This window comes from Azolla caroliniana, unplaced genomic scaffold (assembly GCF_043228905.1).
Source record: "Azolla caroliniana isolate FFs.n. ecotype wild unplaced genomic scaffold, voAzoCaro1.0.p SCAF_3, whole genome shotgun sequence".
In the NCBI taxonomy this organism is placed as follows: domain Eukaryota; kingdom Viridiplantae; phylum Streptophyta; class Polypodiopsida; order Salviniales; family Salviniaceae; genus Azolla; species Azolla caroliniana.
The window spans coordinates 24,799,339-24,816,537 of NW_028230438.1; the positions used below are offsets into that span (position 1 = coordinate 24,799,339).

Consider the following 17,199-nt stretch of genomic DNA (forward strand, 5'->3'; position numbering starts at 1 on the left):
AGAATGAATCTGAATATGAAAACATTTGCAGTCCAATTCTTTGAAAGGAAATATGCTTCAGTATGATCAACACAAATGCTTCTTTTATTTTTTGAATCCTGTTATCATGTCTTCAAATCTTGCAATGAAATTCTGTTTGGGGATATCCTGGATATACACATTTGAAGTAGTGTGTGATAGATACTTCAATCGAAAGTACGGTTTGCGGACTGCTTTTTTGGCGTTAGATAGGCAAACAACAAGCCTTACAGCTACTGGATATAGGAACCTAAGAAAGCAAATTAATATAGTATCTGTGATTACTTGAAGGCGTGTACTATGTATGCTGCAGGAAGCGGGAGATCATCGTCGTCCCCTCTCCCTCCCTCCATCTCTTTTTTTTTCGTAAATAATGGCTTTCATTACGAAAGAAAAAAACACCACCATGACTAACTTACTACAAAGTATAGAACCCTTCTATCTAGGGATCTAAAGAATACTACGACACCAAACTCAATGCCACCCTACACACCAATTCAAATGGCAAGTATGATGATACGTGACCTTGCAAAGTTCTCTCTCTTCCTGGTTGAGATTCCGTGACTTCTCTAGCACTGTCAATTACCACAAAAGAAGTCCTTTTAACTTTAGAACATATTTTTTCACCCCAACTTGCAAATAAAAAATGAAGGCATTCCGCATATTCCAATTGAACCATAGCCCCCAATACCTCAAGAACTCAAAAATAATTTGAAAATGAGGCATCGTTTCATTGTTCTCCATATGTGCAAAAACCCAACTGAAGGAAGATAGACTTACTCCTGTTAGAGACATCGACACTAAATTAATACACCTCCAAACTATCCTTGCCATCAGACATGAAATAAATCGATGCCTACTATGTTCCAATTCCACCGAACAAAAGAAACACAATCCTTTAGTAATGTTTCTTTTTTTTAATGCATCCCCTAATGGTAAAGCTCCAACCATAAATCTCCAAATAAATACCTTGGCTCATAGCATCAATCGAGAACACCAACCTGCCTTAATCATATGAAACCACCAAGTAATGGGCTTATGAAAACCCCATATCTTTATAACCCTTTCTTCCAACCACTTATGTTTGTCAATCAACTTGTGATAAGCAACATTCGTTGACATCATAGTCAATCTCTTATTTCCAACAAACCTCCAATCAAGCTCTTGAGATCACCCATCTAAATCAGGAATTGGCTCATGCAAAGATAGTATTTGTTGCAACTTATCCCGAATAAAGTTATAACCTTTTGGAATACGAAATGTTGATCTTATTGTTCGAAAAGCCATTACTCTTCTTTGAGAAACCAACATAGCATCCTTAATTGTTACCAAACCCAATCTAGCCATCCAATTAAATTGAAGGTTAAGAATTGACATCCCTGTCAGAATTAATTACATTCCACCAATTCGCTTCAACCTTCATGTTTCCAAGCTTTATTCTGTTCTTCTCTATAAAGTATGTCACCATTTCTATCCAAGGTTGTACACCTTCAAACATGAATCGAATGAAAGTAAATTGACGAGCCACCATATGCTCATATAGATTCAATATTGATGCCCCACCAAGACGCTTCGGAGTACGAACATGATCCCATGCCAACCATGACAATGCACTTTTCCCTTTTCTTTTCCAAAACAACATTTGCATCGAGCATGACAACATTTCAAGAGCTTTCTTTGACCATGGGATCAAAGGAAGATAATAAGATACCATAGAGACCATAATCAATTGGACCACCGTAAGTCGTACATGAAAAGGATCTCTCTCTCTCTCTCTCTCTCTCTCTCTCTCTCTCTCTCTCTCTCTCTCTCTCTCTCTCTCTCTCTCATGTTTGTGTGAAGACTCGTCTGTGTGGAGACAGTAGACTTGGGAGTCATCACTCTAATCTCTATTATCTAACCTAATTAGATCATATAAACGGCTTAACTGGTTTGAACCGGTTTGGCAAGGCTCGAGCCGAGCCGAGCTCAAACCGTTTAGGCAGGTTCGAGCAGGTTCGAGCAGGTTCGAGCCTAAGCCGAACCACTTAAGCTACTAAGTCGTTTTAAACCGGTTTAACCAAACGGTTTAGGCTTGAGTCGAGCCGAGTCGTTGCCGATTCCTACCCTAAATCTACACGGAAAGAGTTTAAAAATGTCCAAAAACATTTTCTTATAAAGTTTCCACAAGTTAAGAAACAAACGCCCTACATCCTCCTCCTTGAGATGAGACCGCTTCCCATTGAGATCATGGCCATGAAAAGGGTTATTGAATACATGCTTAAGGTTCAAAACAGTCCCTCACATCGACTTCCTAGAATTGCATGGAAGCAAGCAAAAAGATCTATAAGACGCATCAAAGCAAAATTTTGTGTTCTGATTGGATGCAAGATATGGAAATTTGGTTTGGTAGATGTGTGTGTGTGTGTGTGTGTGTGTGTGTGTGTGTGTGTTCAACAAACCAACATGCCAATTCAGAAAACCCTTGTCCTCCCAACTGCTTAAGTAAAACACTCTAAGGCAATGTTACGACTTACTATAACCACAAAGGCATGCCTCGCAAAGATAAGGCACTCGCAAATCTGAATGACAGAAACTACCCAATCAGTCCTCGTTTTTTAGGCGTCCATCACTAATTTTTGCACTCCCTTGAGACCACCAAACAAAGAACTCATTTCTTGTTCTTCAAATGTCTATAGGCGCATAATTGAAAGTGGTAGGAAACAAATGTGCTCTCTTGTTGTCCCTAAATTACTTGACCTCACATAGATTTGCACATACATGGGTCAATAGTTGAGACTCGAGCGAAAACAAAGATGAAATAACTCTTATTGTCACCTAAATGAGTTAGCCAACACCAAGCAACCTTACCACCCCCCCTCCAAGATCAATTGTGATCATCCAGGTGTTAAACCCATGCACAATTTCCGAAATGCTCATAGAATTATGTCTTCATATGACACATGTTGCATGCTTTATCAAGTGTTCCTCTGATTTCACATCTCAATGGCACCATACACATAAACATTTTTCTGCGGTTTCATGTGTATATTTATTTGTCTCAATATGTAAGTGATGTGAAGAAGTCTTGTCATACTATGGAGCTCATAAGGGCTACATAGTGGGCCACATTCTTCCATTATCCAATTTAATGATAATCAATTCAGATTCCTCTATTCTTTCCCACTTGGTCATGTCCAATCATAGCCAATCCAAGTATATTTGTGACATATGATTGGAATAACTATTATCAGCATATCCCGTCAGCTATTTTAATGGCATAAGTGCCAATCTTTAGTACATTTGTGAGCATCAGTTGGATACAAGAAAGAAAGAAAGAAAGATATATTAACGTCTTTTAAGAGGCCAAAATGGCCTATAAGACCAAATAAGAGATTACATCTTGAGTGTTGTCTTGTCTTTGAGAACAAATAAAAATAAAATAAATACTACACAATAAATATAAAAGTAAATAAGATGAAAAGAGAAGAAACAAGGGAATCTGTTTTTGGCACATGTGAGATTCTCAAGTTAGGTATATTAATGTTAACTAGAGTGTATAATAGCTTGATTTTGATGCACACTTTGACAAAATAGAGTGCAAGGTAAAAATAGATTGTTTTATAGTAATTTTAACCTATAAAAAGTTCATACACAAACAAAGAAACAATGCAACTATCTTATATCAAATATGCGTCCAAAGTTGAATTCCCACCATCCAATCAAATACATTTCCTTGCCCTATCCACACATGGGCTCCACATGTCAACCACAAAATGTGTTGCTTTTAATTTACTTGCTTTCATATCAATATCATATTCTCAATTCTTCATCACATTTAACATTCCAGATGCCTTTTCATATTGATGTTTAGGGGTGCTACTCTTCTAGGGACTTGTGTCAATCTCGGAAGTATGGCCATAGACTTAGAGAGACATCATACATTAAGAGCACAAAACAAGAGTCAGTTGGTTTTCATCAACGCTTCTTCCACTACAGGTCAGCCTATGAGAGCGCATCCCGAACTTGTCCACGTTAATGCTATAGGTGACTTCTTTAGGAGGCAATTTTTCTTTTCGAGTTGGTCCTTGTGGATGGTTCTATTAAGGAATGCCCTAGTCATGGTGTGACAACATGAAGACATAGGATGCTCTTGTGGAAATTTCAATGCTTCTTGAGAATCCAAACTTATGAGTCATGACAAATTAAGATGCACCTTTCACATAACTAGGATTTCATCCTATGGTATCTATCTGAATTGTTCACTAGGATATATGTATACTTCAATCATTAGATCATCGATGAGGGAGTGGCCGCCTTGTATCAACATAAATGTGAGCATCGCCATATGACTTCAAAGATATATATATCTTGTGTGTAGGTTCCATACACCTCTATGAAAGATGTCTCCATATGTTCTCTATTTTAATGTTTTAATTCCATGTTGACTTGATTTATAAGGGTATATTTAATAGGAAATGGTGCTTATGTAAAACCAGAGTTCACCGCGTCTCATTTGTTGAAGAATCCTTTTTAATCTTCATTTTTATGTCTCGTATCTAATCCCTCCATGCAAGCCCTCCACATTCATTAGACTTACTAAAATGAGAGAATGAAGCAACTAGTTTAACTATGACTCGTACTCACAACTTATCACATTTTCCAAAAAGACGTAACCCATGTTTAGCTAGTTGTGGACCTCCTTGACTCATCAATGACAATGTAATCAAATGCTTTGGTAGACAACCCATTGAAAACATGCAATAATATCCATCAAAAACTTATGTTTTAAAGCTTGTTACATTTTTGTTTTATATGAACAAAAGAAATCCCCAAAACTGTTTGCACAAATAATGATGAAGCCTTAAAGTTTCTTGAACATCAATTAAATCTACATCACAATATTACTTGCAAAATGTTATATGTATAAATCCAGGAGTATGCTCTCTCACGTTGACAAAAAGAACAAGTTTTTGTGAGCTTTTTTATTTGTTTTGTTTTGTATATTGTCTTCAGCAACTTCTATATAGTAAAATTGAGAAAGCAAGATGTAAAAGAGAAAAGAATAAGATTGTTGATTGGTTTGCTTGCCAAGAGGGAGACAGGAAGGAATTTTTCCAGCATTCACTTCTCAAATTGTTTTTTATTTGTTTTGATTCTTTTAATACGAACTGCATGCAAACAAATGTTATATCAACTAGAAAAACCTTTTGTTGTTTTTTGTTTCTATTTTATTTTATTTTATTTTTTGTTTTTATTAAGCTAGAGAATATGTGGATTGTTTCTTTTTTTAATTCTTGAAAAGATGAGAGATGGTAAGAAAAGATGATATCAACTTGAAAAACTAACTTGGAAAGTGTTTCCATTATTATTATTTTCACTTTGTTTTTCATTTATTTTGGTTTTAAAGTAGAGAGATAGACTAGAAAAACATTTCTTAACTAACAGAAAGAATACAAGAAAAAAAGTAACAAAACAGGTGAGAAATTTACTAACAAGTAAATGTTTTCAGATCTTACATGATGTGAGGAGTACTGTCAGTTTATATAGCTTTCATCATAGGGATCCCTGTGACAGTTATCTCTTGATTTGGTAGCTGATATCCTATGTTGAGATCCTCTAATTGTTGTTTTAAAAACAGCAACATATTGCTTCTTCTTTGAAACCTCTCACCCATGTCCTGATCAAATAGGAGAATAATCCTCTCTTTAATTTATAAATGTTGCACTTTCAGTAGAAACCATTACCTGTTTCTTGTTATCATGAAGATCTGACCTTTCTCAAGTAATACAATTTTACATCACTCACCTAGTGAGAGAATCTCAATACAAGATGAGATATAAACCATAAACCCTCATGCGAAAAACGTATACATTGATGCCCTAATGTGAAACACATGGACTGATTAGAAGAAACAGATGTATGTTCTTCAGTACCTTGTGTGAACATAGTAAGAACAAAAAGAGTGTAGCCACCATCTTAGCTTTTGACTTTTTCAAGAGGTGGTATATCGTTAGGGTTGACTATAGTATTATTGGACGAAATGAGGGGTGGACTTTCCATGGAAAAACAACGAATTCATCAAATTTCATGGTATTAAGCAAATTTTGTCACCTTTATTTCTTTTACTTTACTATAAGCCAAGATGTATTCCTGTTCAGAAGTATATGAAACCCAACAAGTCACCCAAAACGCACTGTACTACGTATTTCTGCACCTTACAAAATCAATAGAAATCATCTAGAGTGACAACATAGGTAGTATGTACAAGAAACACTGAGGGCTATAACGCCAATTATGCTGTGTCAACTAGAGATATTATGTGCATGGCTTGAAAGAAATTGCCATCATCCAAAGGAGATATCAGTCTCTTGCATATTAAACTGATCACCAAGATTTAGGATGATGTGAAAAGTTCACTTATTATTGGATTATGTGAAAAATGACCCATCAACTTGTTTTCAAGGGCCTGTACATTAACTGTATATAAAATCCATCAGGATTTTTACTTTTGTCTGATTTGTAGGATATTACAAAAGTAATATATAGAACAGCAGGCATCAACCGAAGGCTCTCCAAAAGGAGGGCTGAGAAGAGCCAACCTTAAGAAACCACTTTCGAGTAATACATGTATCACCATGCCAAGATATGATGTAGGTAACAGCAAAGTCAAACATTAGGCATGACCAAGAGCCAACTGAAGCATTCAATTGAACCTTTTTGAATGTTAGAGAAGTATGAATCAACTCACTCTAGTCATATTAGTGGATCATATATAAAAGAAATCCTCCCTAGATCCATCTCCATTATGGTCTTTGCATTCAAGAGTTGTGAAACAAGTGTTAGGTATTAATCATGGCAAACCTGGTAGTTGATTCGATGTCTCATCCAAATCATCAGGTTCACCTTGTTACAATCGAGAACTTTATCGCATATAACACGAAATTCTGGATACCAAAATTGTGGCAAACTCTCAATGTATCGTTGCATTCTCTCCTTCAGAATCCCTAGTTTTTCAACTGGAGTTTTCATGTGAATCTGGAAGTCAATCGAATCACCCATATCTGGACTTCTATAGTAATTTATGAGTGTTTTTTGAGTGAGAATGGAATTCGGATAATATATCTTCTCGTTTATAGGCCTGAGCAACAAAACAATAAAACTGTTAAGGAGATTTAAAATATTAAACCCATGAATCAAGAAAAAATGTGAAGATGCTAAACATGAGTGGTCTTTGGGAAGATGATGTATGAGTTCTTTTAAGTTTCTGATGAAGGTTTATTGATGCTGGCCCAAGTAATTTGCTGAAGGTGAGATCGTAACTCTTTAACTGGTGATTCTTTTTCATTGTACCAACTTTTCCTTTTAGGACATGTGGACCCTCACATAGTAAATGTTGCATTCAATACTCGATGAGAGTAATCAAAGGCTGATCGACCATTATGAGAGTGTTTCATAAGCTGATTCACTAGTGCATGGTGTACCTCTCCCTCATCTACTTTTTCTGTATTATGAACTTTTGAAGGCAAGAGTTGCTGTGATAAATTGTCTTCATGAATCAATAGAAAATTGATAGGATTAATTCCCACTACAGGTCTACATACACCTTTTCTATAATATCTTCAAAGTTCAAACTAAGTGTGCAATATTATATGAAAAATGTTGAAGCAAAAAAATGATGATGTTTTTTCGAATGTTACGCCACAGACTTGCTTACCCTAGGAAAATCGTATTGAGGATATTCATCTCCTGCAATAGAACACAAGCTACTTCAATGATTACCAACTAAAACAAATATAGCAAACAAATTACGGCATTGCATTCTGAAGGCAGAAAATGCATTTTTCTTTCATTGTCCTTTAGAAATTAGAATTATAAATTGGCCTGTGGTAATAAAGCTTGTGCTTTACAACCTTAAGGCACTCAATAGCATTTGATCTAATGTTATGTTTGTTATAACCTACCTACAAATTGAATTTTTGAGAGTCTGTAAACTCAAATATTACTCTATGAAATTAGGCTGCAAAAATCATTGAACTTTAGCTTCGAAAGCAGGACACATACCTCAACAATCATACTCTGCCCGTCAACAAAAATCCTATCGCCCACATCAAATGGGTGTACAACAAAAAGGAATATGAGAGATTCAAACGTAGACCTTGCAGAATTTCCAAAAATAAATACAGATGGAATGAATACTGATGTGAAAAACACAAGAAGTCTCGATGTTTCAATGCCAAAAATAAGAAGGAACACGATAATCAAAGCTAAAAACAGCACCTGAAGTGAAAAAACAAAAACATGCGATGTTAGTTCATTACCTGTCAGAACATTATCTTTCTTTTATTGATAAAAATAATCATTCTTTTTATTTCACTTACAAAATCAAGAACTTTGTGCAGCTTTGCAACAACAGTTTTGTTATCACTTAGTGTCAATGCTAAAGCACGACGTTCAGTAAAAACTGACATAACCCACTTGGCTAGTGATTTTTTAGTTATTTCACCAGCTTCATTGATTTCAAAAAGTGAAAAAGCTCTGATTGCCTGATCCTCAGGTAGAAAATACAGGAAATCGTTTATTGTGAGACACTTTTTGCCAGGCCGAGCCATATTATAGAATATCTGGAAACAGAAAGAAAAATTGGCGTCATGATTATCTCTCACCTCAAAGAGTCTATATAATTCATTTACATAATATAAGACATCACTTACCTATCTTTGGGTTAGTGCATCAAACTATCTTATACATAGTACGCATGCATGGTTATATGCTTAGATTCTGTTTGCAATCAGGCAATTCCCACATCCTGTACCCAACCAAGTTTATTCTTGTTCTATAATAGTGTGCCATACTAACTACACGGATTCTACACTGAAGATACTAGAGTAAAGCATTCAACATAACAAAAGACAATTACTCCAAGCCCTCGAAATTTCCCTTTCAACAATGAATATTGTAGTCATGCAAAAATAGTATCCTATTTATTCCATACAACTGCAAGATATTTTACGGATATCAAGAACAAAAGTAAACTGATGATCCAATAGTTTAATTATGTTACATTCTTTTGAGAAGAAGCATAGGAAATATATGATACCATGCCATTTCTCTACCATAACTATTGCAATTCTTGTTACACCAGTGCATTCCCCGCTCCCCGCCCAGCCAGCCAACCGATATTTCATCCAGAAGAGATATTTGCTAGCTAATCCGCTTTCATTGAATTTTCTAGATAAAAATGCCACTTATTGGATTCAAGATCAAAATGGTGATGAATGTCAAGCATACATACAAGGGTTCTGTCAGAGAACTGTTCCCACCTTAAGTCACTGTTTTCCCGTTGGCTACAGCCCTTCTAGGCAGAGTACCTTGGGCAGTTTTATTAATTTATACTCCAAGATGAGACAACATTTTGCATGTAATGTCTCATCAGTCTTATAGACTATTTTTGGCTTCTTGAGAGGTGTCAATATATCTTTGTAGGCATCTATACAGTACTTCCACTTGAGCATAGAAGAGAACTCTTGAAAAACACAAGTCATATGTTTCGTATCAGAGGAGGTTCTCTTGAAATGTTTAATGGGTTCTATTGATCATGATACTGGCCTTTAACAGACAACAATATTTCATGATTGGCTGCTACCTATAGACTCCAACATAGCCTTCTTTGCATCTCCTTGTAAAAGTCATTGCATCAAATCAAGGCTAGAACTAAAAATTCTACTCTCAGACCCTATTACTCATGCACAATAGAGTAAACAGAAACCTTCAATTCAAATTCCAATACCATAGAACTGGATGCAATCTTAAAACTATAAATAATCATAAATACATAATAATCATCCCAAACAGCTTCCATGACCATCCATAAATGTGTATCCTTTCAGACAACTCAGGCTTTGAACTTACCATGATGAATAGGGGATGTCCGCAGTTTAATGTTTCCACAATGAGGTATAACAGAGTTCAATATGCATATTCGTCCTAACATAGATTCTGAATTGCTGCCCCGGTTCCTGAGTTATTTCCTTCAGAGTTTTTTATTTATATGAATGAAAAAGTACTCGCCTGCTTAGCTGCAGCCTTGGCCTCATCTTCACTGCCAATTTCCCCCTCCTTTGTCTCATTTGATATGATGGACGAGTATGTAGAGATATTTGTCTTCCGTATAGTCTTCATTAAACTTTTGAGAGTCCAGACAGAAACAGTCTACGACATCCAATAACATGTCAATGGATATTTGATATTTCTTAAGGATTTGAACTGCATTAGAGGGTATGTTTACTAGATATTAAGCAGAGACTACCATACATCTGAGGTCAACTCTTGGAGCTTGTTTTGCTCAATAGGAACTGTTCTTTCCATAACAGTTTTTTGCCTCTTTAACGTTTGCGAAGCTAAGGAAGCAGGCACAGGAAGGTCTCCCACTTCAACAGTGGTATATGCAGGTGTCTCCCCATTGCTTATAACACTTTGTGTATTTTTCTTCTTTTCATTTTCCACGATCATTGACTGCTTTTGGAGTTCATCATTATTGGGTTCAATATCTATTGTAGGAGGTCCAGACAATACTTCTAGAAGGTGTTGATTGAATACGCAATCTTGAATCCTGTCAAAATATGCTTTTCGATGAAAGTTGTTTGCTGCTATTTTTACTGCTAGAACCTTGAACATCATTGAAACTGAAGCAGTGAATAAACACCAAAGGATCTGTGTGACATTTGAGATTTGTTAATGACAACAATGAAAGCTAATGTGGAGCTAAGTTATTGGAAGATTCAGTTTTGGCAGACTTTCACAAACCTTTGTCAAGATATTGACAAGTAAATTGTCTTCAAGGTCGAAGAAGATGCTCTCCCAAACAGCAAGGATTAATGCTAGCCATATACAATTCTTCACGGATCCTCTTAACCCATACACGAAATACAGCACTCTTTTCTTCAAAGCATATTGCCTCGAAATCAACATTTCTAGCAGCTTCATGAAGAATAAATAGACTTAAGTTCTGATGATGAATTTGCCAAATTCATAATGCCAAAAATAGTTTACAAAAATGTCAAGCACTCATGCCGTACTTATGTGGATCTCTTTTATCAGATAGAGGATACTTATGAATCAGGTGAATCAAATCTGTGAGAAAAAGCACCACTATATCGCAAAGGGAATTAATCACAGCCTCTTTTATGATGATTTGGTGGCAAAACAAGTTTCCTAGACACCATGTGGTACATGTTAATGTCATCTTCTTCTAGGACTTCGATAGGCACTATTTTTATGGTCAGGGGTATGACAGGCCAGTCAGAGGCAGCAAGATGGATCAGTGCATCATTATTGACCTCACACACTATTCGTTCAGCAATTCTCAATTTTTGTTAGATCTTTCTACTACGAAAGGAAAATTAATTGAAATCTTAGTTTGAACATAAATATGCAAGTGAAAAACAGTTTTGCAGAGTTCAAAAAATATTCAAGCACTTCAGATATGTCCAGTTCGTCCAATTTATGAAAATCTGCTCGTGAGGAAGACTTCTACATGTTCATGACAGGAAATATGTACATATGAATGCACAAAGGTTTGTGGTTATTTCTGTCCTAGCCTGTATATGCTACAAATTACAATTCATAGATTAAGGACCCTGTAGACAGTAAAAAATAGGCAAAAGACGTAGAGGTTTCATGTGATTATGAATAATAATAATATAATCCAGGAATTTAAATGAGCTGTATATGTACCTTAACAACCCAGCCAGACAAAAGGTGGCCACAGAGAACAACAAGTATAAGTGAATCCCAGCGCCACAAATGGAGAGTGAAAAAGATTGTGTCTCTTAAGACCCCTATTTTATAAGAAAGGGGTAAAAATGCAACCAAGATAAGAAGCACAAGCAGCTGTAAATATATAAGACACTTATTCTCCTTCATTTTCTTCTTTTTCTTGGCTGGAATACCATCTTCATCTACCATATCGCATTCTTCTTCTGGCATATGATCATGAGCATTGTTTTCTGAATCCCCAGCATCAGCATTTTCTATTTCATTTTTTGCCTTTAAATTTTGCTCTTCATTAGGTGCTTTTGAAGATTTTGTTCTATTAAGAACAGTTGATCTGCAATTTGTGAGTTGTCTTTGTACTGCCGGTGTAAGGCGTGGTGAATCTTGCAGCCTTGTTCGGTTTTTACTAGGCACCATAGACATTCTTCTAACAAGTGATGGCATCTTCTTTTCACGATCATCACTATCACTATCACTTGACATATCGTCATTGTGGGTTGTATCAAAATGAGTTTTAGTATCAGGCTTAGCATTGCGAAGACCAGGATTATTACCACCTATGTTGTTTGATTTTGAATTCTCCTCCTTACTAGAAAGGAATTGCGAAGAGTTCGCATTAGAGGCATTGGTTTGTCCCTCGGTTATGCTCGTTATAAAATCATTCTGTCCAGCTGCCGCTGCAATGATAACTAAAGGAGTTGTTTGATCGCTACCGCCAAAATCACAATCCATCAATGTATTCTCTTCTTCTCTATGTGCATCTGTCCAAACTACAGTCTTCTCTCCATTATTATTTGCATCCTTGATATTTTGTGTGCTGCTCGTTGACATTGTTTACATCACAAAACATGTCATGCCTTTCTCGAGAAGAGGAAAGACAAAAAGAGGCAGCATGTTGAGAAATATCTCATTCATGTGTCATGATGTTTGCCATGAGACCTGCAAACAATCCATCAACAGCCCATTTAACAATTTTACACGATTCAAAAAGAGGAAAAATAAACATTTCAAAGCCTAAAATCCTTCAAGATATACTATTCCTAAATTCTTTTGAGCACCAGATGATTATCTACTGGAATAGCTTGTTTAAGTATCCTTTTTCTGAAAGAACCATTTCGCCATCTAAAATCCTCCAAGATATTATTCATTCTGACCATTGGTACAGGAACTAAACAATTATCTATTGAAATTAATAAAAACGTACGCGAACTATTTTTCCTAATGCAATTATCTATTGGCCATTGTACTGCCTCATAAAAAAAAGCAATTGTAACTGCGCCTAAACTAGGTAGCTATCCTCATGTAATTGCAAGGTTGTGATCAAAGTAAAATAGCATTGGGAAATAATATACGAGCCGTACTGTAATATTGGGGGTGCAACATACACAAAAAAAAAGAAACTGAGAGAGGTTGGTGGTGAGTAGATCAGCCCATGAGCACTCTTGTAGGACAATGCAGTATGATACTCGGGTGTCTGGAGTAGGCCAGCTGTGCTTCTGAGTCAAACTCTGCAAGATGTTGGTGGTTCTGCTCACTCTGAGGGCAGTTGGCGCAGTCCCCAACGAGAAGTCTGGCATCTGCCTTTATACAAGCCCTTCACGTGTTGGCCTCATCCCCTCTGCAAATCTTTGAATATCTAGTGGAAGCAGCCCCAAAATGTTTGACCATAAAAAGCATAAGGAAGTGGTACAAATTCCTTCCAAACAGGAAGATCTCTATATGGTCTATGGCCCATGCCTGTTTGTAAAGACATGCACCAGTTTACTCTGGACAGATAGATGTAGGATATTTCTAAAGACTATACATTGCCATTTACTCAACAACACATCAATGCATATGCAGCAAACTTCCAGATGTACACAGGTACAATTGAGATTATTTTTTTCACCCTTAATCAGAGAAGAGCTCAAACACAATACCAAAAAATGTGGTGTATAAGGCCAATGAGGCATATTACACATGGATTCAGATATCCAATTGGAATTTAGAGATCTGTATATGCATATGTCCCACCAATCAATTCATGGTTTGCACATACTAGAGTGTCAGTTTTATATATATACACGAAAATGTTATGCGGTCCGCAATCATGGGCAATATTCTACTAGCCTGGGACTTCCTGCACATGAACAAATCATAAAGTTTGACATGAGTGAGGAAATGTATGGGAAAATCATGATCAATGAGGTGGAATTGGAAAGATAACGCTCACACAAACTCCCTCTATGCCATCCCTGATCAACAACTAACTCTAAAGATCATCTTATAAGAAGGCACATCAAACAAGACGAGGATACGCTTTCTTTTCTGTCAGTTTCTGTGAACCCTTGGCCATAGTATTACACCCTAGTATTATGTAAAGATTTGAGGGTCGTATTTGAAGTATTTACAGAACTGCCGTGGGTTCATCAATGTAATAACATACGGAAAATAGGTTCATGCAAGATATTTACGGTTATTGGAGTCTATACAAAACTGCAACAGGACTAAGCAATATATATGCCTTTCTTTAGCCAAGTTTTTGCTCCCAATGGGCTCCCATGAGTCATAGCTAGTACTCCCAGAGTGAACCACATGGATGTCCACTCTCACCTCCTCTCGTATATATATTAATGGGATACCCAAACCAAATGGACAAATTTGGCAGGGAACGACCAACCCTCGCATGGACGCTCACAAAATGGCCTAGATAGTTCACCTTTGAAGAAGTCTACCTACTTATGATTACATATGAGTACATGTTTAATGATTTCATGGTGTTCAATCTTCACATCATTTAGCCATGGACCATATCATGCCTCTTCCTTTCTTTCTCTAGTTGGTGTTTCAAATTAAAAGAAAAGATTAATTCATCAATATGTTTCCGAATAAGCAGCAATGCATCATATTGTATCATAACGTTCTTGTTACAATATATTTTCATAGCAATATCTGCAATAAAATAGCTTATCAGAAAACCTAGTGAGAATTGAACTTCATTTCCTATAAATTTGCCTAGTTTTCCCGTTATTTTCTATTAATTCATGCATGAAAAGGGACTGTTCCAATATATATTCATAGCATCATTTGGAATTCATCTCTACAGCATTACATCATAATGCCTTGTTCCACAATATGAAAATATATACGTATGTATATATGTACATATAGTGTATATACGTATGCATGTAAGTGTATATATACAATGTGTGTGTGTGTGTGTGTGTCTATATGTATGTATGCATGTAAATATGTGATACATGTAAGTACTGAAGGAAATGAGATGATAACTGATAGAACATATCTCTATTGACAATGTGGAAGAAATTGTGACATTGAAACTAAAAGTAAAAAACTTTGTTGTGGTCATGGAATCAGTGCAATGCTTAATCTGAGCAAATGAAAAAAAAAAGTCTGTATTTTTCGTTGGGATTAAGGGTAATTATTTGAGTGAGGGAAAAAGGAAAGTAAAAAAATCGGCATTGGACATGGAAACAAAATGTAATGCTTACAACAAAGCAAAAAAAAAATCCGAAAAAGAGAGGAAAACAGGATTTTTTTGAATTTCATTTGACAGAGAAAACAATGAGAAGATGAAGAGAGGGGTTATTACCTGGTGAGGCGGTGAAGAGAAACGGAACAGAACAAAAGAAGCCTCTCAGAGAGAGAGAGAGAGAGAGGCACAGAGAGGAGAATTGGAGGCATGGAGGGTCTCTCTCTTCCATTTCAGTTGTTTTTTTTTTTTGTTCTTTTAACCCCTTCCTTTTTTTTCTTTGAGTATGTATGTATTTCTTTTGCAAAGAGACGCCAAAGTAATAAATAAATAAAATTGTGTGTGTTTTATCAATTCTTTTAGGACTAAGGTATCCAATCCGGCCACTAATGTTTTGTTACTATTCGTTGAAACATGATCAGACTGACACGAAGAGGCCCCGAGAATTCCCCATTAAGAATCGCCACAAACTCCAGGGTCCAACAATGCAAAAAGGCGCAAAAGAGGTTGCACTTAAATAACCTGGTCACTGATCTTTTGTTATTATTTGTTGGAACACGATCAGACTGACATGAAGAGGCAGGAGTTCTCCATTAAGAATCGCCTCTGTGGCATTCGTGACTTGACTTGTTGGGCCCCCCTTTTCATTCATTAGATGATGCGTGTTGGAGTTTAACCCCCAATATTTGACTACAAGGGACTTGAGTAGCCACCAACAAACACCTCATCCCCAACATTTGACAACAAGGGATTGGAACACCTTCAAATAGTGTGATCTTCCTCTTAGCATGTAAACTTGGGTTCCACACATTAGTTTCAATAGTTGGTGACTACCCTTTCACTATTACTTGTGTAAACTAGTCTTGCATGCGCAACAATTTCACTACCCAAGCATTTACATTAGTTCACACCACTTGAAGGTGCCACATTGTCCTACTCTCAATGTCCTTCTTGAGGCAATGGCAAGGAAACCATGAGCAATGATGTCCTACGTCGAATCTTTTTTGCACTAAGTCTTTCTTGCTTATGAACTCTAACACGTGCCTTAATTAGACAACATAAAGCTTTAGAATATTAGAAATGAGGGATAATAATAGTATAGTGTGATGTACTCTTTCAAAACCAAGAGGTTTTTAAGAAGAGATGGGAAAGGTTGAACGTCTTCTTTGTGTTTAATGTTTGTATACGTTGGAGATATCATGCACCTCTTGGGGTATTTCCTTCACCGACACTAGGCATGTGGTCATTTACTTATGGAAAGGGAAAGGAAATTCATGAGGAGATCATCAACAAGGGATTACTAGAAAAACATGTTGTATTGTACTTAGCAATTGCTTTGGTAGATATGTATGCAAAAAGTGGTGAACTAATGAATGTTTGTGGTAGCCTAAGAGCAATTGAAAAAGGTAAAAAAATCCATGATAAAGTTGTTAAGAATATTTGGAAGTGTCCATGTATCATTTAAATCACTTTAGACATAATATAAACCATTGTTAGAAAAATAATTATAATAATAGTATAACGTGACACCTCAAATTTAATAGATGATTGGAGAAATTCCTTTTTTGATATTACAACCATAGTATGTAAAATTCGTGCTCGTCAGGCTTATCATTCGTTTTCCTACGTTGGAAAACGAACACGAATGATATTAAAAAGTTCGTTTGTTTTTTTTTCATTTTTTCATTTTTTATTTCGTTTTTTCCCTCTTTTTCCCTCTTCTTCTCTGCACGTAACGTTATGCTCTCCTCTCCTCTCCCACCTAGCCTCCAACGATCTGCATAGTGCACACTGCTTACCAAGTTTCAACGATTCACGACATTCAGGTATGATTAGAATTTAGGTTTAATAATCGTTATTAGGGTTTAAATTTCCAAAACAAAATTTCAGAAATTTCAGCCATGAAATTTCAGAGATGAAATGTCTGAAATTTCTGAGATTTCATGTCTGATCAT

At 36.2% G+C, this 17,199-nt stretch overlaps 1 protein-coding gene across 2 annotated transcripts; it reads right to left on the bottom strand.

Moving 5' to 3' along the window:
• Positions 1 to 5,460: 5,460 nt before the first annotated feature.
• Positions 5,461 to 15,496, bottom strand: LOC147866798 (mechanosensitive ion channel protein 6-like). Of its 2 annotated transcripts, XM_087317285.1 has the most exons (11): positions 15,365 to 15,487; positions 13,213 to 13,509; positions 11,734 to 12,711; positions 10,804 to 10,977; positions 10,312 to 10,710; positions 10,069 to 10,209; positions 8,379 to 8,621; positions 8,062 to 8,277; positions 7,715 to 7,746; positions 6,862 to 7,138; positions 5,461 to 5,677 (listed from the first exon to the last, which is right to left on the bottom strand). In XM_087317285.1, exons 3-11 carry the CDS (start codon positions 12,601 to 12,603, stop codon positions 5,540 to 5,542), a joined length of 2,490 nt encoding a protein of 829 aa, XP_087173411.1. In that variant the 5' UTR covers positions 12,604 to 12,711; positions 13,213 to 13,509; positions 15,365 to 15,487; the 3' UTR covers positions 5,461 to 5,539. The 2 variants fall into 2 exon arrangements, with proteins under 2 accessions (XP_087173411.1, XP_087173412.1); XM_087317286.1 differs by lacking the exon at positions 13,213 to 13,509 and having other exon boundaries at positions 15,365 to 15,496.
• Between the last annotated feature and the right edge of the window lie 1,703 nt (positions 15,497 to 17,199).

What these genes read in the sequence shown, in the direction of transcription:
- LOC147866798 (XM_087317286.1), bottom strand. Translation starts at nt 12,603, where the DNA reads ATGTCAACGAGCAGCACACAAAATATCAAGGATGCAAATAATAATGGA. An exon ending in TTGTCAATATCTTGACAAAG is followed by an intron (nt 10,711 to 10,803) that starts GTTTGTGAAAGT and finishes AATGTCACACAG; the next exon opens with ATCCTTTGGTGTTTATTCAC. An exon ending in CCAAGGCTGCAGCTAAGCAG is followed by an intron (nt 8,622 to 10,068) that starts GCGAGTACTTTT and finishes TTCTGTTTCCAG; the next exon opens with ATATTCTATAATATGGCTCG.